This window comes from Thermoascus crustaceus (assembly GCF_041956765.1).
Source record: "Thermoascus crustaceus strain CBS 181.67 unplaced genomic scaffold VTN00scaffold_6, whole genome shotgun sequence".
Classification (NCBI taxonomy): Eukaryota; Fungi; Ascomycota; class Eurotiomycetes; order Eurotiales; family Thermoascaceae; genus Thermoascus; species Thermoascus crustaceus.
In genome coordinates, this window is record NW_027192532.1 from 1,313,419 (window position 1) to 1,335,008 (window position 21,590).

Below are 21,590 nucleotides of genomic sequence, written 5' to 3' on the forward strand. Positions count from 1 at the left end.
AGAAGGTGCAATTACCATGGCACTTGAAGATAATATAACCATGGCGTTTATGGGCACACAAGGAGATACCAGACGACGAAGCAGAAGAGAATCTGAAGTTGACAAGGCACGTCGCGACCATACAACAAAGGCGCCAATGAACAAACAAGGAGAGACCTCACAACAAAGCGGAAATAATGTCCCAAGCCCTCAAACTGCCAGGGTGGTTCTAAATTTGAGTACTTAACATTCTTTCCAGAACCCCGGAACCGGGGAAAGACTAGTAGTATCTATATACTAACTTTCTGCAGGAATTACCCGGCTGAGATGGATGCTATGCAGCTTGCTTATTTTCACGAACTGACTACAAGCGAGAGTTAAAGACCAAGGAATCCGTAGAGCAGGCAATTGCAGACAATTGACCTTGACATCTCCCACAAATTCATATCTGATGATTTTGAGGAGCAGGATAGTAACCATCATTATCTTCCTCTATATTCAGGTAATCTCAAGAGAGTTTGATTGTTGTACAGTCTCTGAGCCTTTCATAAGTTGCTTTTTATTAATCATGTACAGTACATCTAACGCAAAAGTAATGTAGGACTTATGTAGAGAAACTTAAATAAACTAGTATGCGTGGGGGTTTTCAAGCAAGAAAGGCTCATGCAGCACTCCAGGGATATAGTCCCTATGCAAACAGTTTCTATTTGAGATATTGGTCCTTTACATTAGGAAAAGTGTGACTGTTTTCTAGGCTCTAGGGCCCATCCTGAATACATCATAGGAAATACTAAATGTAACTGTAGTGTAGGGGAAGTCTTAGTACAACACACTCCAATATCAGTGAATGGACTAGGAGTGACCTGGAACTGGAAGTAAAGGATGATGCTGGAGCGAAATAACGTAATATTGGGGTGCCCTCAGTGATAGGATCTCCACTATTCCTTCTCATATACAGTAAAGAGACGCGTAAGCAAAAAAAAAAAGCACTCTTCAGTCAGAGACATGCGTATGCACTAGTTAGGTGGCAGGTACTACTTATCTAGAGATATATTTATATCACTAGAAGTTGACCCACAGAGGTGGCGAGTTCGTGGGCAGCTGGCGTTGTGCTGCAAAGACAATGTTAGGGGTCAACTACCTATGTAGTTGCGAATCTTGAAAAGAAATATCCGTCCTTATTATATAGTGATACCCCGACCTCAGTTCATACCTGCAGAGTGCAGTGGTCCCTGTTGACCTTAGCCAGCGGAGCTTGCGGCGTGGGGGCGTCGCCGGACCTCTGACTGGTCTCCGCAGTGGCACTCCCGGCAGAAGTAGGCGACCGTAACAAACTTAGGCCCCAAGCCCGTTGTCGCAGCCGCTGGGCATCCAAACACAGCATTTTGCCTGCTGCTAAAGAGACGCGCCCGGAAGGATCTGAGGGACATGAGGTAGAGACGCGACGCCTTCCCAGGCATCTCTTTGTTGGAAGTGAATTTTGCAGAGGCGAACCCGTCTTTCCCACAGATCCGTCTTTGAAAACGTCTCACCTCGAGCCGAAAGTCCCTGACAGCTTCACCACATCTCGAAAGGCCAAAATGGCGGAGCCGCCAGTGAAACGCGCGCGCCGTACAGATAGTTCTACTATGTGGGACATGAATGAGAAGCGACGACATTCGTCTGAGCCCGATTCGGAATACGAGAGACCTTCGAGGCGTGAGCCGCCCACCAGGGACGACGGACCACGCAACGGTGTGCGAGATGACCGCCGCTATCGTTCCCGCTCGAGGGAGAGAGCTGAGAGAAGGCGGGAGAGGAGCCGATCTAGGGACAGACGTGACCGTGACCGTGACCGCGACCGCGACGGCAGGAGAGACAGAGATAAGGAGAGGGACAGACGAGGCGCAAGGGACAGAGAGAGGAGCACCAGCAGAGACAGATACTATGATCGGAAAGGTATGTATAACTTTTTACATGCGTATGTCGCCAGACCATATCTGACCGTTTAAAAAGGATATCTATCAAAGTCAGACAGATACTACGAGCGGTCGCGCTCACCCGCGCGAGACGCGACCAGAGCACGTTCTAGAACACCTCCTCGGGGACCTAAAGCCGGCCGGAGAGACGAACGTAAAGAAATCCGATCGCGAGATGACGAACGTCAAACCAATGGCGCTCCAGACTCAAGGAGGTCGTTGCGCGACGAAGAGGACGGAATGGACGTGGACGAGAAGGATGTTGGCGAGGACCCTGAAGACATCGAGGCACTCATGCGCAAGACCATGGGCTTTACGAGGTTCAGAAGCACGCAAAATACCAAAGTTCCCGGCAACAATATCTATGGTGTGCGGAAGGAGAGGAAGACGCAGTACAGACAGTACATGAACCGTCCGGGTGGATTTAACCGGCCTCTCAGCCCGACCAGATGACTCAAAGCTGTCGAGCGACTTCTACCTACGTCTTTGCATGGATGGGATTCTGGGTCATTATTATGTCTTCGAAGACAGCATGTCTCGAGCGTATTTATTCTGGCGTGGCGCATTGTTGGAGTTGGGTTTATCATTGACTTTTCGGTCCTGTACACTTTACCTGTATTTTCATATCCCAGCTTTGAAAGAGTAGAAAGCAGTATGCTAAATCATGTTATAAGGATTCCCATTGCAGGATGACTTGTGTGCATACCTACTAGGTAGACAGTCTCGGACTCCATAGCTTGCCACATGACTGGGTTTACGCGGTAGTATCTCGACTCCGCTGACGTATGTATCTACTCTTTCCTTCCTCGCAGAACTGACCCGGTGCCTGCTCTACCACCTTGTCCCTCCTTCTCCACAACCGTGGCCCTAATAGGTCTCAGTTTTTAAGGGCCGCCGCGCGCTACAAAATGGCTAGCGAAAGTTCAGAGCGAGAAATAGTCATTATCGGTGTGGCTGCCCCTCTTTGCATCGTGTTTTTACCCCGCATGCGACCAGAGGCGCTGACGGAATTCCAGGAGGCGGGATCATTGGATGCTGTTCCGCATACTATCTGACAAGGCATCCATCGTACGATCCTTCGCGCCATAAAATTACCGTCCTCGAAGCTACGGAGATCGCTGGCGGAGCGTCGGGCAAGGCAGGAGGCCTCCTGGCCCTTTGGGCGTACCCAAGCAACATCGTGCCGCTGAGCTACAAATTACATGCGGAATTGGCAAAAGAGCATGGTGGCCAGGAAAGATGGGGATACAGAGAGGTCAACTGTGGCCAGCTAATCGCGAGAGGCCGTCCGCTCGATGAGAGGGCGAAGGACCTCGCTGGAGCAAAGGCGGGTGGGACTTCCGTGTCCTTACAAAAACGAGACGAGGCTGCCCTTGGGCAAAAGAGGGCTGCTGGCATTCCCAAGGACCTTGACTGGCTTATTCCCGATGGACTGAGGGCTTATGAGAGCATGAGTAAACCGGGTCAGACGGCCCAGGTCCACCCGTACCTGTTCACTACGTCCATGGCTAAGCTGGCCGAGGAGCAGGGAGCAAAGATCGTGTTGGGATCCGTTACAAGCATCGATAAATCCGCAGAAGGCGTCAAGTCTGTCACATACAAGGACAAAGAAACCGGAGAGTCGCGCACAATTCCTGCGACGGACGTTGTCATCGCGGCTGGTCCCTGGACAAAGTCTGTCTTCCCGCAAGCGCCCATCTCAGCGCTTCGAGCTCATAGTGTCGTTATCCGCCCTACGAGGCCAGTGTCCGCATACACCCTCTTTACCAATATCGAGCTGCCACCTGGTTTTGGGAAGCTGTCGCGGCCAACCGTGGTCACACCGGAAATCTATGCTCGCCCGGACGACACAGTTTACGCCTGCGGCGAGGGAGACCATCTCGTACCACTCCCAGAGTCTACGGCAGATGTTCAGGTCGATCAGTCGCGATGTCAGGACATTATCGATTCCGTGGGGAGCATCTCCGATGAGCTGAGAGAGGGAGAGGTATGTGTGCGCCAGGCTTGCTATCTGCCCAATGTAGCTGCCTTGCGTGGGGGACCATTAATTGGGCGTACTGGCATCAAAGGATTATACCTAGCTTCTGGTCACACATGCTGGGGAATCCAAAACGCTCCAGGAACTGGAAAGCTCATTAGTGAGTTCGTTTTCGACGGGGAACCCAAGAGTGCAAAGATTGGAGCGTTGGATCCGCGGAACTTCCTGTAAGATACTATATAAAAGGCTTCCTCTGAAAATTTATCTAATATAGTTCACTTCTGGCAATTATCTATCTATCTTAATCGTATTAATTCAAGAGACGGGGGTTCCGCGTCATGGCGTAGCTGGATTAATATATGCGGAGACGCTCGGGCCACTTGCATCGGAGTAGCTCTAGGTTCCAGCTGTCCGCTTCGAGTATGAGAAACTCCGCAACAGCCCACGACGCATGTTCGATGAATTAACGGGGCTTTCTTAGCTTCTTCATTCCTTGATGCTTCGTTTTTAAAGATGCATCACCCTTTCAGGCTCTCCCTTCTTTTAGGCTTATTTCTGTATATCTTTGGAATTACCGCGAGCTTAGCTTCAGCTTCGAACGATGCGTCCGTATTGATCAACGAGGTCTCCAAGGCCAACAACCAGTCTCTACTATGGGGCCCTTACAAGCCCAACCTCTATTTCGGGGTGCACCCTCGGATCCCTAAGAGTCTCGTTGCGGGACTGATGTGGGCGAAGGTAGACAGTTTCGCAACGGCGCAGGACAGTAAGTGTTGAGTACAATAGCCGTCGCTGCTAGTAGCAGCGGTGGCCTTCGTTAAGCTTTCCAGGATATCTAAACTAATTGATTGTCAAGACTTCAGGCATACGTGCGAGCAACATGAAGGGATGGCTGGCTACGGCTGGGATGAGTACGACATCCGAAAGGGCGGCCGAGAGACGATCCGCGACGCCGGCAACACGTTGGACATAACAATTGATTTCATAAAGGTGCCTGGAGGAACGAACGGTGGCAGCTGGGGAGCGCGAGTCAAGGGTGTGCCTCGTGATGATGCTCCCCCAGTGCAGCTCACGACTATGATCTTCTATGCGGGTCTGGAAGGCGCAGGCAACTTGAAGGTCGCAACCGAGCCCGATCCTCTGGGGTTCGAAGGCGACGTGAAACTCGCTGGATATACACCAGAGCTCGGTGACTTTTCAATTGACGTGACTGCTGGTCCGGAGAGCAATGAACATCCTCGCCATAAGCACCCTAGCTATGCGGAGAAGCCTTTGGATCGTACGATGGTGGCAAGTTTGTACATGCCTCCGGAGCTCCTTTGGCAGACGAAGACGATTCTGTTTACCCACATGAAAACTGAAGTTGATGCTTACTTCAAGAAATATGGGACTGAGAACCCCCCACCACCTCCCCAAGTTTTCACGATCGGCAATGCGCCGAAGGACGGTAATATTCACTTTGTTCAGAAAGTCTTCCAGGGCGCCTTCGAGTTTGATATCCTATTCTCTTCCGGTTCTGCTCTTGAGCCTTTGACCTCCGAGTCGCTTACCGAGGAGATTAAGAAGACATCCCTTTCGTTCTCGGATCGGTTTGACAAGCTTTATGCCCCTAAGGCTCCGTTCGATTCGCCCGAGTACTCAGAGTTCTCCAAAGCGATGCTTTCGAACCTTGTCGGTGGTATTGGCTATTTCCACGGGAGCAGCATCGTCGACCGTTCTGCTGCGCCGGAGTACGACGAAGAGAACGAAGGTTTCTGGGAAGAGGCAGCGGAGGCACGAGCCCGCGCCCAACCTACTCCCGACGAACCTAAGGAACTTTTCACTAGCATTCCCTCGAGGCCATTTTTCCCTAGGGGGTTCTTTTGGGATGAAGGATTCCACCTGACACCTGTGGTTGACTGGGACATAGACCTCACGTACGCTCTATCTTTGACTACCTCTGCTGCTGAGTGTCTGGCTAACTGCAGGCAGACTTGAAATTGTGAAGAGCTGGTTCAACCTGATGGATGAAGATGGCTGGATTGCTCGTGAGCAAATCTTGGGCTTGGAGGCCCGCAGCAAAGTGCCGCCCGAATTTCAAGTCCAGTATCCTCACTATGCTAACCCGCCAACTCTTTTCCTGATATTGGAGACATTTATGGACAAGTTAAAATCAAAAGAATCTATTCCACGTGGTGAACTCGAGCGGGACGATCCGGTGGCAGGCCTTCGGTCTGCTCATCTTGAAAACCCCGAGCTGGGCTACGCGTACCTCCGCTCGATATACCCACTACTCAAAAGACAGTACTTCTGGTTTAGGAAGACGCAGTGGGGCGATATCAAGTCGTACGACCGCGAAGCATTTTCCAGCAAAGAAGCATACCGTTGGCGTGGACGCTCTGTACAGCATATTTTGACGTCGGGTCTCGATGACTACCCAAGACCACAGCCTCCGCACCCTGGCGAGCTTCATGTTGATTTGATCAGCTGGATGGGCCTGATGACTCGTTCTCTCCGCCGTATTGCTGAAGCGCTTGATGAGAAGGATGATGTTGAGGAGTTGGAGGTCTATGAGACAGCCATCACACGGAACATCGACGATCTCCACTGGGATGAAAAGGCGCAGACATTCTGTGACGCAACCATCGATGATTACGAGGAGAGTGTGCATGTATGCCACAAAGGGTACATTTCCATTTTCCCCTTCCTCACGGGAATGATTGGTCCCGACAGCCCTCGCCTCAAGCCGATTTTGGATCTGATTAGCGATCCGGAAGAACTCTGGAGTCCCTACGGTATTCGGAGTCTGAGCAAGAAGGATGAATTCTATGGCACCGCTGAGAACTACTGGAGGGGCCCTATCTGGATGAATATCAACTATCTGGTGCTGAAAAACCTTTATGTGAGTAGAATATATTTCCCCTCGTCCTAGGCAGTAGCTAACCTCTCGTTTCAGGACATCGCTACCGCTCCTGGTCCCCACCAGGAACAGGCGAGACAGATGTATTCCGATCTTCGGAAGAATCTGGTCGAGAATGTCTTCAGAGAGTGGAAGAAGACAGGATTCGCTTGGGAACAGTACAACCCAGAGACGGGCCAGGGTCAGAGAACCCAGCACTTCACCGGTTGGACAAGCTTGGTGGTGAACATGATGGCCATGCCTGATCTCCCTGCTGGCAAAGGAGCAGGCCATGATGAACTGTAAGCTATGTATTATATAGACTACGAGCTCATAGAGAAGGATGATAGATTTGTTCCCCTAGAGAGTATTTCATGTGGTGTTTTATGACCCGTAACTCCAAACGCCGACGCTATGCATGGGTAACAGACCAAGGTGATGTCCGTGCGACTGTCAAATCACCGCCGACGCTCATAATCGACATCTCTTTCTCTCCTGCGGTGACGATGTTCGTGGCATTCGTCCGGCGAGTAGCTTCGTTCTCGACGACGAGGCCTGTCGTAGTCATCATCACGCCTCCTGTCCCTGCTTCTCGAGCGGGATGGAGACCTTCTTCTCCGGTGAGCTCGGTCGCGAGATCTCGATCTAGACCTGGATCTGTATCTGCGCTCATGGCGATGGCGCTCGCGATCATGGTGGTGCCTTCGGTGTCTCCGTTCCCTGTCTCGGTCGCGGTCGCGACTTCGATCCCGCCTCCTCTCGCGGCTTCGATCTCTCTTATCTTTCCGACCCGGTCGCTGATCTGGATCTATGCCAACTGCCTCCATTCTCTCATTCTGGTCTCCAGCATTCATCCCACCTCCATATGCGCCAAACCCGACTCCCCTGCCTGCTTCCCCGGCAGCATCATCATCCGCCGTCGTCTCCTGAACGACCTTCTGCACCTCCTTCCCGCCCAGAGGGGTCAGATTCGCATTCGAGGTCTTCGGTGCGACAGGGAGACCTAACGCGCGCGCCATCGCCTCTTGCTCGGCTTCCTTGACGCGACGGATTTCCTCTTCGCGTGCTGTTTGCGCCTTGTCCGCCTCTTTCTCATCGGATTTCGCGTACCACTGCAGATCCTTTCCCTTCTGCCAGCGCCCGACGGGCGCCATGATCGAGTGGCCGAGGTAGTTCTCGCGGTGTTGGGACTCCTTGACATCCTCCCATTTGAAGGCGTCGCGGCCACCGCTGAGGGAGAAGAATTGCGTCAGCAAGATGAAGGGAGAATCAATTGCGTTGTAGATAGTAAGGACTTACCGACTGCCTTCTTTGCGCACACCAGCTACAAGATCCATGGTTTGAAGTACAGATTGATGCTTCTGTTGTGGTGTCTGCTTAGTTGGGGCTGGATGGAGGACGGCGAGGCTGGCGCAGCGATGGTCGTCCTCAAAGCTCCAGCGGAGATACGCCGGCTGACTAAGCTATCTTATCATCGGTGACGGTATCGGATAGTGGCACGTGCACGACAGCTGCACGGCGGCGAGACGACCTGACTTCATTGTATACAACCCAGCAGCTTCAACCTCGACCGACGACGGAGATGTGATCCGTTGCTCAGGTCTCCTGAGCACTCCCCCTGTCGTAGTCTGACAATGCTTATTAGAGGCCATCTTGGCAGCAGACTCCAGGCCTTCCGTGTCACCTGCTCAACCGTGCAACCCCCGAAGCTCCGCTCTCTCCTTGAAATGCAAATACCGGCTCCTCCAAAGCTTCGTTCATCCCCTTGCTGTTTCTTCTCCCATCTTAGTTCCTGGCCGCCTACTGCATGTACAGACTTGACCTGAGACAACTCCAGGGATTGGCAGAGCTGAGTGCGATGCAGAGCCGCAGAGAGCCGACAATGGCGTCCAATGGCGAGGCCCCGGGGCTGGGCATCAGCAAGCGTGGCCCTCGAGATGACCTGCGTCTCAAAGCGCTTAATGTCGAGACGGGAACACAGAGAGTAAGGGCGTCTCCTGCAAATAGGAAATAATCCGCTACGGAGACAATCTTCATACTGACATCGACTTAGTTTCCTACGTATGTCATAGGTCATGGCAGACCTTGATCCTTGCACGCAGAATATGCTGACTCCCAATTTATAGGAGAGAAGATGTATTTCCTCCGCAGATTGCGTCCTGGAGAAACAACTTGGTAAGATTAATTTCGAATAGCTTCCTGTCAGAACCGCTGTATCTTGCTAATGATATCACCGAAGACTGCGCTTTCTCAGCGTCGTAATCTACTCTTCGTTGCGTATGCTCACCAGATATATGTCTGGGAGCCAGCGGGACCATGGCAGATGCTTGGCTCGAGACCTTCAATGATTATAACTCCAAGGATGAAGAAACCAGATGCCGAAGGTTATATCTCGCCCGACTTCCCCCATGCCATCAACAATATCTTGGTTGATGATCTGGGACGGGAAGAGGTATTATTGCTTGCTACTGATTCTGGTAATGTCTGTGGCTATAATGTTGAGGCTATCTTCTCAGCGCTTGAGCGCTCCGAGGAGAACGGTGAAGTACGCCCGTTTGATGGCTCCCATATCGAGGCTTTCTTCTCTGAGTGGGTTGAAGCCAGTGCTTGGGGCCTTGCAATACACAAATTCGCTCGCTTAATCGCAGTGAGTGCGAATACAGGACTTATTACCGTCTTCGCTTTTGCACTGGTCGATCCAAGTTCAGAGAATAGCAGCGACTCCGATGGCTCCTTAGACTTTGGTGATGATCTCAAAGATTACGGGCAGAACTGGTTAAACATTGAGGATACAGCCCAGTTAATGCGGTTCCGCCGTCTTATGCCAGATCGCTACCGCTCACGCAATGTTCGGCTGACTTACGCTGGTCATTTCACGAACATCCCGAGTGTTTCGTTCTTGAACTGCGACCTTGATCCTAATGGAACTTGGATGGTTAGCACTGACATCGATAACAAGCTCCTTGTCTGGAAAGTCTGGGAGAGCCTTGGCCCATTCAACGCCTTTCACTTCAATGATATAACTGTTAGCCCTTTCCCTCAGACTATGCGGAACGAGTAAGCTTGCTCCTGTCCCTTTGCTCAACTATATTATTTACTAATGATGAAACAGTGAGCGTGGCTGGAGTGCGATAGCTCTTGATCCGCGCACTTTTCGCTTATGTAGGTCGTATGTGGAGGCTTGTGGCGGCCGCCCATACCAAAAGATGAACGAGCGAGAGACGGTGCTTGATCTTACCAACCTGAGTAGAGATATTCCCGATGCATTTCATCTGTACAACTACTTCCCGCCAAGCGTCAGAGAAGCACCAGAAGAGCCAACGTTTCCTGACATTTTTGACTCGGATTGCTGCGTTAGCAAACGTGATCGTGCCACAGCTCCTTCCAAAGACGGGCCCGAGGAACAGGAGTCTGTGCTCGATGAAGATATGAGTGATGACGCATCCAGTGGCTGTGAGGAGCCTGAAAGTACTTCTTTTCCAAGCTCCGCTTATCCAGGACAAGTGAACAGTTCTGCAGCGGGCGATGCTTTGGCCCATCAGCGCACTGAGAGTTCCGTAGGAAGCAATGAGACGGTCAACGCGCAGGCGGGTAGCATAGGCGAACAAAGTAATCTCAATACTGACCCCGAAACCGCTGAGCCTGTATCTCAGACGGGTCAGAATACCATCGCTGGTCCTCCCAACGCCGCGCCAGGAGTTACGGGAACCGGGCAGCACGGTCTGCACTTTACTATACACGCACCAATGAATACAGCACAGTTTCTCCAACTCGTGCTCCAGGATGCGCTTGGAGGTGACATTTCGGGAACAGAGGATAATCTCCCAGAGGCTGCCGACTACATCGATGACGACACCCTTGACGATTATGAAGGTGGCATGCAAGACTTCGATAGCGAAGATAACGATCAGGATCAGGAGATGCAGGATGACGCGGAGGAAAACGAAAATGACAACGATGGAAATCAAACGGGAACATTTGCCTACCAGCTCTTTGACAATATGTTCCGCAATGCCTTCCCAGATGATCCGAATCCCTATATGTATTCGGACAAGTCAAAGAGCTTTGCACCTGGGCCGATTCCCGCCTGTCCCAATTTTCCCATCCTCCATTTCTCCCAGAGTGACATTCGTCTCATTCCTCATCCCTTTGCGCCATATCCCACAGTTGTCTACGGCGGTCCACTCCGACAACCCTTCACTCGTCCTGTCCTAACAATCCGCGCCTGTGACCGCTTCAACATGGTCAAATATGTGCCTGAACATGGTCTCGTCATTGCAGCCACACAGAAGGGTCGTGCAGCGATCATCTCGCTCACGGAGGCCCATAACAAGGGAATTGCACTCCGAGTCAACTGGGTCGTCCCTCTCGAGAGCCAGGAGAAGTACGGAGACCGACCTCTCGTTCCTCTCCTCGGGATGGCCGTCAGTCCCGTTCAGGGCTTCGAGATGCCCCCGGACGTGCCATATATCCCGCGTGGTGCAGTCGACGAGAATGATATCACCTTCCACTACCGATTCATCGGGTCTGAGGAAGACAGTCAATCCATGCCCAACTCTGACCACAGCACACCAAGTGCAACCAGCGTGAACGACTCTGGCATCTCAGAAAAGCTCTCCAAAGGAGACAACAAATACACTGACACACCAGACACTAGCCCCGAACCGACGCAGGAAAAACGCACCCCTCTCACAATCTCCGAATGCCACGCGATCGCGACTCGCACCTACCAGCCCGATCAGCCCTGGCGCGGGTGGAGCCCGTCACGCCGCTATCGCCTGCTCCTGATGTATGCCGACCACACCGTGATGAGCTACGAGTTTTGGTACGAGTGGTCTGACGCCGTTGTTGGGGAGGACTATGATGGCGATCGGGACGATTATCTGATCATCTAGATTCGGAAAGTTAGGCAGTAGTGCACTGATTGTACTGTACATCCATAGATAAATAGTTCCTGCACAGGGTTAGGAAAACATGAATCATAATAAATGGAAATGAAAGAAAGAACATATCGCATGGCTTCTGTGTTCTAGATACATATTTGCATATATATGTGATTTGGTTTCGCGGAAGAGAAGAAAAAAGAATGACAGGCATCTGGAGGTCTCTTCCTATTTACCCATTTCCTGTACGATTCCAACGAGCCTTATATTTCTGCAATAATATTCTTTTTCCAATAATAACGAAATAATAGCAAAGAGTGAAGAATACCATCCACTAATAAAGTCCTGACGAGATCTTATGACTACACCCAAGTCCAGTAGAACCAGCTACCTAACTAACCTGCATATCCTTTTTTTCATGCTACATAAAAAATCTAGGATCTTGATAATGCGTTATTCCCAGTAGGTACAGTTTCATGGTCTCGCCTTTCTTTTATCATTTTATCATACATACATATATACATACCCTAGCCAAGGAGGGCCTATAGAGCCCAAAAGCCCTGTGTAGATAGGCAGATTAGGGCGAGGAAAAGGTTGAGAATGGTCATGAATGGGGAGCAGATCCCAGGGACTACACAGGGACAGCAGATCTCATTCTGAACTGCCAGTTCAGGATGAGAATTGCAGTCCAGGAAACAGGGTCTGTCATAGCCGGAAGGCTCTATATGGACGTTAAACTTGATTAATAATAATAATAATAATAATAATATACATACCCTGTTCGTCGGACTATTAGGTTGTTAGGTTGCGGGTCGTTCCAGCAGGATGACTGAAAGGTACGATATGATAGTGCAAGTAAAAATGAATCGATTGTTTTCTTTTCTTTTTCTTTTCTGTTTCAGTAAAGTTGTAACGAACTTGTTAGTCGAGTGTTTTTCTTATCTTATCACAGTGAGGAAATAGATCAAAAGATACAAACATCATATATCTATCGACATTGGAACGTATACCTTCTTCATAATTGAATAGAATACGCGTCTTATCTCGTCAAACTTCTTCAGTCCAGTGTGGATGTGAGGTACCTTCTTTAGGTAGGAAGCAAAGGATTTGCTTTGGCTTGTAAGGATGCGGATCAGCTTATATCAGATCAGGTTAAAAATCAATCATTTCACATGTTACATACATGAAACAGCTAAGCTAAGTTAGGTACATAACACACAACAAGCAACGGAAATGGTCTTCTAATGGTATCATTTGCGCTAGAAATAAAAGAGTAAGAAGATACACGCTTGCAAAAAGCTCATGAATGATATGACATGGACGTGAAAATTATGGAAAAGAAAAAAGTAAATACAGGAAGTACATAGGAAGGATAGGGTAGGAGTATCACCATCATGATAATAATCGCATGGAGCCCTTCCTTCCGAACCAGCTAAACCAGCTGCCCTTGACCATCTATAGTACGTTGGTACTTGATTCTGGAGGAGTTTGTTTAGGGTCAAAGCCCCTCATCCAGTTCATCACTGTCCCACTCGTCTTCCTGGTCATTCTGGACCAGATCTAAGAAGCGTTGAAGACCACGCCTCTCTTGGCCCTGCTGTGGTTGCGCTCCGTTCTGACCAGCCCGTTGCGGTGGTCGAGGAGCACCCTCTTGAGCACCGGGACGGTCTCGAACTCGAGCCATCGCTCGTGCCTGTGCTTGCCGTTCTGCAGCTGCAGCACGGCCGGCTGCGTCCAGACCATTGGCGTTGCGGCCGCGATTGGGATAGTCGCCGTCGACTGGCGGAATAACTCGTGGAGGTGCAGGGGCGGGAGGCGGAGGCCTCCTTCTCCGATCGAAATCATCGTCATCGCTTTCCTCCCCAAATTCCCAGACAGGGTTGTCATCATCGCTATCATCCTCGGTATCCTCAAACTCAAGCAGATCATCCGGGATCTGATGCAAGGCCTCAGCTCCTTCAGGGTCAATACCGTCACCGCCTTCGAGGTCCCAAAGACGGTTAAAGCACTTGCTGTTGAGATCATTGAAGTGCTTGTAAGGATTGTCCTCTTCCAGCCAACTCGAACAGAGGTAGCAGAAATGGGTATCGCACTTGAAGCATTTCATATGGTTGCACCCCATGCGCTTCTGGCAAGGAGCGTTGCAAGTTGGGCATGGCGTAGTGTACAGCTTGAGATATTCCTCGGTCGCTTTCTCCTCTGCAGACAGCTCTGCAGCCCGGCGTGGGAAGCAACGTACCAATTCTCCATGCCAGCCCTTCTTGCAAACAGCACAGAATGCATAGTTGCAATCCTCACATATGGCTACGCGATCAGGCATAGGAGGAAGCTGAGATTCGTCTCCCATAGGGTCGAACGCCATAGCATTGTCTGTCTCGTCATCCGAGCCGTCGAGGTCATCAGTGATGGGATCGGTAGGCTTTGGATGTCTCTTCGACCGCGCGGCACCTTGACACCATTTTCGTGGACAGTACACGGTTGTCTTATCCGCCTCCAGTTTCTTTTTCCGTTTCAGGAAGACATATCGCTGGACAGTCTCCTGCTCTAGGGGAATCTGAAGGAGTTCGCTGGGACTAAGCGTCCTATCCTGCTTCTTCCTTTTCTTCCCTTGTTCCGGCATAGGCTTGGAGTTCTGCTCATTGCCACAGTCAGGAGCGAGACACCTGACGCTCTCAACGTCACCTTCGGTAATGCACGTATTGTAGAAGTCTTGAAGACATGGTACACAGAAGACGTGGGAGCAAAGAACCATGCGGTGGCAGTTTGCTCCTTTCTTCGGTTCGAGACAGACGCCGCATTCAAAAGTCTCCTGTTCGAATTTCTCTCGTTTCGCTTTGATGTCAAAATCGAGTAATGCGATCTTCAAACTGCGGGGTAGTTGCACTTCTTCGCCCGGAGTTTCAGCGATATTAAACGCACTCTCCGCCAATTGTTGGAGATGGTCAATATATGTGTAAACGACCAGGTCCTTTCCACATTCCTCCCAGAGCTTCCGTCCATCATCTACTAGTTTCGATACGTGCGACGTGGATAACCAAGAGGGGTTGGTGCTAATGTTGAATATGGGTGGCTTTTCAGATGGATAGCCTTCTGGCAGTTCGATCTCGAGGGTCAGGGGAGGAAGATGAGCGAGCTCGTGGACATCCGGTCCGGTATCACTAGCCAGAGGGTCGATCCCGTCTTTTTCTCCATTGCTGAGACATGCCTCGCTGGCTTCGAGAGACGTGGGTGGCGTCAAAAGAGGAGGTGGAGGACCACTATCAGATAGTTGCTGAAAACGGACCTTTAATGGAGTCGAGGGGGTCACCGGCAGATCGAGGGATGCTTTGAAGGGAGAGGAAGGATCGATACAGATCTCCGGATAGATGGCTTCAATCGAAGAGAGTTCGATTGAGCGGTCATCCTCCGGGAAAGACATGTCCGCCATGGATGCGAATTCGAACGGTCGGAGGTCGAAAGGTGTGTGATCACAATAATGTCTCTATTTCGACGACAAGGTAAGGTGGCGAAACCGGTTCTTTGTAGGCTAGCTTCTTCAATAGATCTGCTGTTCCCCGGACCTCCAATTCCGCCGTATCATCGCCGAAGTCCGAAGAGCATCTGCTGCATTGTCCCGTCCGAAGTTATAGGGGGCAGAGGATTGTAAAGGAGATAAGATAGCGGAGATAGAAGGCGGTAATTTATCGGTTTCGGTGACAGTTATGACAGCGACTAGTTATCTGGACGAGCATATCTGTTAGACCCAACCAGATGCAGGTGGCGGCGGAGAAGGGAAAAGGCGGGATTACCTTCAGGCGTGGTAGCCACACAGAATCATGGAGGGAAAGGGGCCGTCTGGCTGGGGGACCTGTCAGAGAGCAGAACGTGGTCTTTGTCACCGGGTTGGCCCAAAGTCTGCTGTGCTTCGAGGTACGTCGCTGGAGGGAAGGGATCTGTAGAGAAATGTAACGGGAAACTGGGGGGAAAGGCGTCAAGATGGTGCGTCATGATTCGATGATGGAGCTGCGGGATGGAGCGGAGGACTCCGTCAGGCTGTCGAGGAAGACGGAGAGACGAGGCAGAGGCATGCAGAAGAGAGGAGAAAAGAAGAAGAAGAGAGCTTAGATGTACTTCACCGATGGGCATCGAGTTGCTGCCCGGCGGCGCCTCTCATTTCCCTCTCGCTGCCCCTCTCGGTCACCGCGGCTGCTTTTGCGGAGGGGAAGCTCGCGGCTAAAGCAGCACCCTGCACGGACGACATCTGAGCTGAAGCTCTCTCTTGTCTTTCTCGAGCATCCACCGCGTCCGAGTCGGACGATCTGCGTCCTCGCCTGCAGCATGCGCCTCGTCTGTCTGTGATCGCTGCGGGTGTTTTTCCATCCTCCGCCTATCCCCTTCGCGCGTCGCCTCCCGTTCCTGTTGCAGCTCCATAATACCGCTTTGATACCTATCCGCAAACACAGATTTCGTTCTAGACTGCTTGAAGATGGAGGAGCCGCCGCTGGCGTCGCTGTCTCTGACCCATGTACATTATGTATATTCTCCATATCCGTCAAGCAAATATCAATAAACCGCTGTCCAGTGCTGATTCGTGGTCCTAGAATCCGAACGATCCCATATCCTTCATTTCCGCATGGCTTGCCCTGGTCCCGCAGGCACTATGTGTGATGTATGTCACAGTAATCTGGGCCTCCAGGGAGGTGGAGGTGTTCCTGATGTTCGCTGGGCAGATGCTCTGTGAGGCATTGAACTTTGCGCTGAAGAGGTTGATCAGGGAGGAGCGGCCGCAACGTACGTCTTGTAATACTGGTCTCTAGGACTTTACTCCTCGACATTCAGAGGCTAATCCGGTTACTATCACAGAGATATATGGTAAAGGTTATGGCATGCCATCGTCCCACTCCCAATTCGTCGCCTTCTTCTCCCTCTCCCTGACCCTCTTCCTGCTCGTTCGACATATCCCCAACCAGTCGACCTCATATTCCTCGCCCACTTTCATGGAGCGGGCAACGCTGTCTTTTCTGGCATGCATGTGTTCTGGCGCTGTGTCCATCAGTCGCGTATATCTGAACTACCACACCCCAAGACAGGTCCTGGCCGGATATGCTGCGGGTGCGATCTTTGCGATCTTCTGGTTCTTCTTCACTACCTACCTGCGAAGAGCTGGGTGGATCGACTGGGCCTTGGATACACAGCTGGCTAGGATGGCGCGGTTTCGAGATCTGGTGGTGAGTGAAGACCTTGTTGAGGCCGGCTGGCAACGATGGGAAGCCAAACGGAAACTGAAGCGGCGAGAGGGTAGTGATCCGTCGCGCAAGTTGAACTGACGGAGCTGCAATCTTCTAGTCACTTGGAGCCATGTGGGAGCGCGATGAGTTTTATATCCTTCGCTGAATGTAAATATCTGTTTCCTCAGCATACGTGCGGTTATTTGTCCTTGCTGTATACCTTAGTATAGGTACACGCTACCTGGTCGTAAACCATTGTTACATTCATATGGGTAATGGCATGAATCCCTGTGATTCGTCAGGCATCTACACATCTGTTTCACATGCTGGACATACATGGGAGCACCCCAGGTCCCCAGACGATCTACGAGATACTCCACACCTAGCAGGTGGAGACCAGATTACCTTTTTGGACACAATCCCGGAAAGTCAAGATCACATGACCATGAACTGTCCCACGGATCTTCACCTTCTCCGAAATCCGACATTATCACAAACCATCTCATCGTCAACATACTTCCAGACCTCAAGTAGTATGGCTCCTCCATCCACGGAGTGATCATGGCGATATCAGCCTGGTTCCTTTCTTCTGGAGTTCTTTCTACTGGACTGTTTTTGCAGCTGCGCTGAGATACCCTTATGTTGTACTAATAACACATCTTTCTTATCATTTTACGCCCCTCCAGAAGCGGAGCCGTGCGTAAGTATCTAAGATGGACAGACCCTCAGTCCCGGGCGATGGAGACGCCCAAGATCATCACTTCGTCAAGGCGGACGAGGTTGATCAAACAGGGACCGACATAGCCACCGTTTCGGATGATCAGCTTATGGCAAAGGTAGCCGAAGGTCTCAAGGGGGAAAAGTCTCAGGAAGCTGGAGATTCTACTTCAAATCCACCTGAATCGCGAAGTACAAAACATCCTGAACTGCGTCGTGACAGTGTTGCTCCTCCGCCACCACTTCAGCCGCCGCCTCCTGCTCCTGTCCAGCAGAATGCGGAGAACTCGGCAGACTCGCTGAGTCTGTCCCAGCTTAGGCGGATTGTGCAGGAAATGCCTAAGATGGAGCATCCTGCATATGCCTTTCAGTATGCTGACTGTCAGCCCTTCCCGGACGAGCTGGACGAATGGTTTCAGTACAGTGAGCCCGACCGGATTATGCTCTTAGGATCAAAGGTTTCCTTTGAGCATCACTGGAAGGCGTTCTACGAGCATCATTCACCGTCGTCTGAGGAGATCTCTTGGATTGAAGCTAGCCAGGAGCTGCGGAAGTGTTTTATGGAGCACATGCTCGATGGCTTGAAGAATCCGGATCTGTTCTCCCGGATTGAAGCCTTGGAAGCGGTGTGCTATGCTATGACCGGTGTATGGGGAGTCACTGCGGGGAAGGTTGCGGATGGTTATCCAGAGGAAGTGACTCCCAAAGAAGCCGCTGAGACACCGAAGTCTAAGTCACTGCAGATCAAATGGATCGAGAACAATGTTCTTCTCGTGCACGAATGTTCTGGAATTACTGCCATTTTCGAGTACTTGAGAAGAGTTTTTGACAAGGATCAAAATCCGCTTGGTTTCGACTTGAACAATATTGAGGCTGAGAACAGCAATTCTGCGTACTTTGCCGCACAGGAGCGCGAGGCAAATCTAATCCTGACAGCCTTGTATCTTATTGTTGAGGTTGGGCGAAGACAGGAAAGCTCTTATCCACAGAATACTTCCTTGCGAGATGCGGTTGCCGCACTTGAACCGAGTCTTCTTGTTTTTCTCGTTGAGGTTATTGCACGGTTACGGTGGGATGACTCTACACATATTCCTCTTACGAGAATTATTCTGTTATTCTGGAAATCCTTGTTACTTATTTTCGGAGGTAGCGAGAGTTTGGCTAAGGCGAAAGCCGAATTGGAGCCGCCCCTAGCAGCACAAGATGACCCCTCTCATCGTACGCCTTTCCTCACAGCTTCACCTCTTGATTACCACATCTTCCGGCAGGAGATTACTTCCAAATACCCTGCATATAACCCGCCACCACCAATTGTCCCGCTGGAGTTGGAGAACAATTCCATCCTTCCGCCACTGCCTACCCACCCTAGCCGGCCGGGAGTTGGTCCATCTACATCCGGTGGAAGCGGTTCAATCCTCCATCAGTCCGTTCATATAGCGACCCCTGCACCGTCCCCGCCACCATCGCCAATTGGCCCAGGAGGCAAGGCAGGAAAGAAGCAAAATTATCAGACCAACCAGAACTTTCCTTTCATGTATCCGCCTCTGGACGGTTCGAGCAATAACATTGGAGGAAAAGGAACGAGCGAACGTCAAGATACGCTGGTAGGCAAGAAATGGGAGGGGAGCGATGTTCCAGCCTCGATTATCGAAGCTGGCAAACTATTTTCCAGCCATGTGAAAATGACACGAGCAACACGACAGCTCTGGGAGGAGCGGGAGCGCTTCATGAAGTATGATCGGGGCTGGAACGCAGAAGAGTCTGGGGTCCAGTTTGAACTGAGCTCTGAAGATGAGCTCACCGAAGAGATACTGCAGTCCCATCCGAAAACAAAGAAAAGGCCTAAATCCGAGCCGCGTCCTGAGAAGGAAACGGACAATGAAGACGTGCAGCGGCGGCTTGATGCTGTAGAGGCGTTTTACGTGAGTCCAAGCCAGTCCCGCTGGCTGTTGAGTCCAAGACTGACTGTGTTGTAGAGAAAAGCAATGCCGCATCTGCAGTCTATTGTCATTGTTCTCCTCAAAGTCATACTGACCAACGTCAGTGCCATGGTGAACAATGCAAACGCACAAAATGGCCACGGCATGGGGTATAATATCCGATCTCTCGTCAACATAATCTGCGTATGCTAACTCAATGGCTACAGTCCGGTCAACGGCTTTTCTTCTGGACAGGCTGATGACTCAGAAGCTGCAGTCGAAGAACTCGATAGCATTAGATTGCGAGAGATCACGGGGAAGGGCGTGTCTGGCTCACTTTTGCTTTTGCTAAAGTGGTTCAAGAGATCGCGTAAGGCAACAGATGGTCCTATAATGCTCTTATATATAAGACTGACCAGCGCTCAGACATACTGAAGTTTGAGTACATGACTCAGTTATTGCTTGACTCGAATTATCTGCCGTTGATTCTAAAGATGTTTGCACATCAGGACGTCGATCAGGCTGTCGCACAGCAGAACGACCGTGAAGACCTTAGGTATGTATTACTAGCAATTAGCCTCATTCGTATAGACTGACTTGGAAATAGCTTCTTCCATTTCTGTCACGTCCATTCAGATCAACCGCCAGAGCACCCGCCGTCTTCTGATGCTGAGTCTTCTCACAGCGAAGATGAAGCTATTCCCCCGCCCATCCGTCGCCAAACCTGCTCCCAAGGCTTCATGCAAGGAAACTCTTCCATACGCGGACCGTCACCCGAAAAGCTTGGTGATCCTACTTCCGACTTTGTGGAAGGCCGTGTACGCCCCGAGGTCGACGAACTGGGCTACCCGATAGCTCCCCTTCCCAAGGAACCCATCACCACATACTCCTTCCGTAACTTCTTCTCCGCCATCAACTACCTCCACATCATGCAGAAGATCACGCGGGACAAAGCACACCGGTGCCTCCTTCTCGTCCAGTACAAATCCAGCACGATCCTCCGCAAGGGTCTCAAGATCCCCGACCACCACCTCCGCCTGTACACGCTCAAGCTCTTCAAATCCCAAGTCCCCTACTGCGGCCGGAAATGGCGCCAGAACAACATGCGCGTCATCACCGCCATCTACCTCTACTGCCGCCCCGAGCTCCGCGACGACTGGCTCGCGGGCTCCGACATCGACGCCGAGGTCGAGGAGGCCCTGCCGCTCGAGCAGGCCCTGCGCGGTCTCACGCACTGGTGGCACCTGCGCCGGTACAAGGACGTGATGGGCGGCGAGGAAGGCGCATCGATCATGGAGGAGGAGAGGGACTTCTTCGTCCGCGAGCTGGAGGCCATGGGGTGGGGACTCGCCGGGGACGATATGCTCAATGGAGTCGGAGATGAAGCGGCAGAGTTAGGAGGGCCAGGACTCGGGCCCGGGATGAATGGGATGGAGTGGGACGGGGTGCCTCCGATGCAGCAGCAGATGGAGGGCTGGTGCTGATGAACGAGCAACTGAATTGCCTGTCTTATTGGTTGATTGTAAAGAATTTACGAGCATTTTTCTGCCGAATGTCTTTACGAGAGAGGAGCCATGCTGTTTAGTACCTAGGTGCGATATTTGCATAGTGGACTACGAGCGTATCAGACTACTCATCTGGCTAGGCAATATAATTGTAGACGTTCAAGCAAGTAATTCTATAGAAATGAATATATCGAGCCTCTTTGAATATGTGTCTAAATATAATGACATTCCTTGTTTGCATGTAATCCGCAAGGTTCCATGTATTATAAAACCCAATTTGAAAGAGCAACCAATAGGAGGAATAACTAATAGAACTACAGTACACATTACGAAGTGGACTATCTATCATCTCTCCCGTCTGATCTATGTATCCTCGTCATTGTTATACAACTTGAAACAACTAACCAACAAACCAAAACAACAAACCAAACCAAACCAAAAGGACGCTCATAACTCGACTCGATGTACTTATTGTACAAAGAGAAAGAAAAGAAATGAAAAAGAAAACGTCGCCAAATGCAATATTCTATGCAAGAAAAAAAATCCGCCCTATCTTAAATTAGAAA

General features: G+C 50.9%; 8 protein-coding genes across 8 annotated transcripts; 5 read left to right on the forward strand and 3 right to left on the reverse strand.

Moving 5' to 3' along the window:
* Nucleotides 1-1,559: 1,559 nt before the first annotated feature.
* On the forward strand, nucleotides 1,560-2,390 carry VTN00DRAFT_8786 (uncharacterized protein; the record flags this gene model as incomplete). Its single annotated transcript, XM_069435673.1, has 2 exons — nucleotides 1,560-1,917; nucleotides 1,975-2,390. The coding sequence occupies 2 exons, from the start codon at nucleotides 1,560-1,562 to the stop codon at nucleotides 2,388-2,390; spliced, it is 774 nt and encodes a 257-aa protein (XP_069285596.1).
* Nucleotides 2,391-2,845: 455 nt separating this feature from the next.
* Nucleotides 2,846-7,099, forward strand: VTN00DRAFT_8787 (uncharacterized protein; the record flags this gene model as incomplete). The annotated part of the gene is made up of 6 exons (XM_069435674.1): nucleotides 2,846-2,885; nucleotides 2,954-3,924; nucleotides 4,429-4,681; nucleotides 4,772-5,831; nucleotides 5,887-6,796; nucleotides 6,851-7,099. The coding sequence occupies 6 exons, from the start codon at nucleotides 2,846-2,848 to the stop codon at nucleotides 7,097-7,099; spliced, it is 3,483 nt and encodes a 1,160-aa protein (XP_069285597.1).
* A 106-nt stretch (nucleotides 7,100-7,205) lies between these two features.
* On the reverse strand, nucleotides 7,206-8,130 carry VTN00DRAFT_8788 (uncharacterized protein; the record flags this gene model as incomplete). The annotated part of the gene is made up of 3 exons (XM_069435675.1): nucleotides 7,206-7,558; nucleotides 7,653-8,023; nucleotides 8,093-8,130. The coding sequence occupies 3 exons, from the start codon at nucleotides 8,128-8,130 to the stop codon at nucleotides 7,206-7,208; spliced, it is 762 nt and encodes a 253-aa protein (XP_069285598.1).
* A 545-nt stretch (nucleotides 8,131-8,675) lies between these two features.
* On the forward strand, nucleotides 8,676-11,688 carry VTN00DRAFT_8789 (uncharacterized protein; the record flags this gene model as incomplete). Its single annotated transcript, XM_069435676.1, has 5 exons — nucleotides 8,676-8,777; nucleotides 8,847-8,854; nucleotides 8,920-8,968; nucleotides 9,033-9,850; nucleotides 9,906-11,688. The coding sequence occupies 5 exons, from the start codon at nucleotides 8,676-8,678 to the stop codon at nucleotides 11,686-11,688; spliced, it is 2,760 nt and encodes a 919-aa protein (XP_069285599.1).
* A 1,486-nt stretch (nucleotides 11,689-13,174) lies between these two features.
* Nucleotides 13,175-15,103, reverse strand: VTN00DRAFT_8790 (uncharacterized protein; the record flags this gene model as incomplete). Its single annotated transcript, XM_069435678.1, has 1 exon — nucleotides 13,175-15,103. The coding sequence occupies one exon, from the start codon at nucleotides 15,101-15,103 to the stop codon at nucleotides 13,175-13,177; it is 1,929 nt and encodes a 642-aa protein (XP_069285600.1).
* A 253-nt stretch (nucleotides 15,104-15,356) lies between these two features.
* VTN00DRAFT_8791 (uncharacterized protein) lies at nucleotides 15,357-16,086 on the reverse strand (the record flags this gene model as incomplete). Its single annotated transcript, XM_069435679.1, has 3 exons — nucleotides 15,357-15,395; nucleotides 15,465-15,608; nucleotides 15,901-16,086. The coding sequence occupies 3 exons, from the start codon at nucleotides 16,084-16,086 to the stop codon at nucleotides 15,357-15,359; spliced, it is 369 nt and encodes a 122-aa protein (XP_069285601.1).
* Nucleotides 16,087-16,141: 55 nt separating this feature from the next.
* Nucleotides 16,142-16,982, forward strand: VTN00DRAFT_8792 (uncharacterized protein; the record flags this gene model as incomplete). The annotated part of the gene is made up of 3 exons (XM_069435680.1): nucleotides 16,142-16,189; nucleotides 16,257-16,446; nucleotides 16,519-16,982. The coding sequence occupies 3 exons, from the start codon at nucleotides 16,142-16,144 to the stop codon at nucleotides 16,980-16,982; spliced, it is 702 nt and encodes a 233-aa protein (XP_069285602.1).
* Nucleotides 16,983-17,596: 614 nt separating this feature from the next.
* Nucleotides 17,597-21,003, forward strand: VTN00DRAFT_8793 (uncharacterized protein; the record flags this gene model as incomplete). Its single annotated transcript, XM_069435681.1, has 5 exons — nucleotides 17,597-19,522; nucleotides 19,577-19,689; nucleotides 19,747-19,889; nucleotides 19,946-20,075; nucleotides 20,127-21,003. 5 exons carry the CDS (start codon nucleotides 17,597-17,599, stop codon nucleotides 21,001-21,003), a joined length of 3,189 nt encoding a protein of 1,062 aa, XP_069285603.1.
* Between the last annotated feature and the right edge of the window lie 587 nt (nucleotides 21,004-21,590).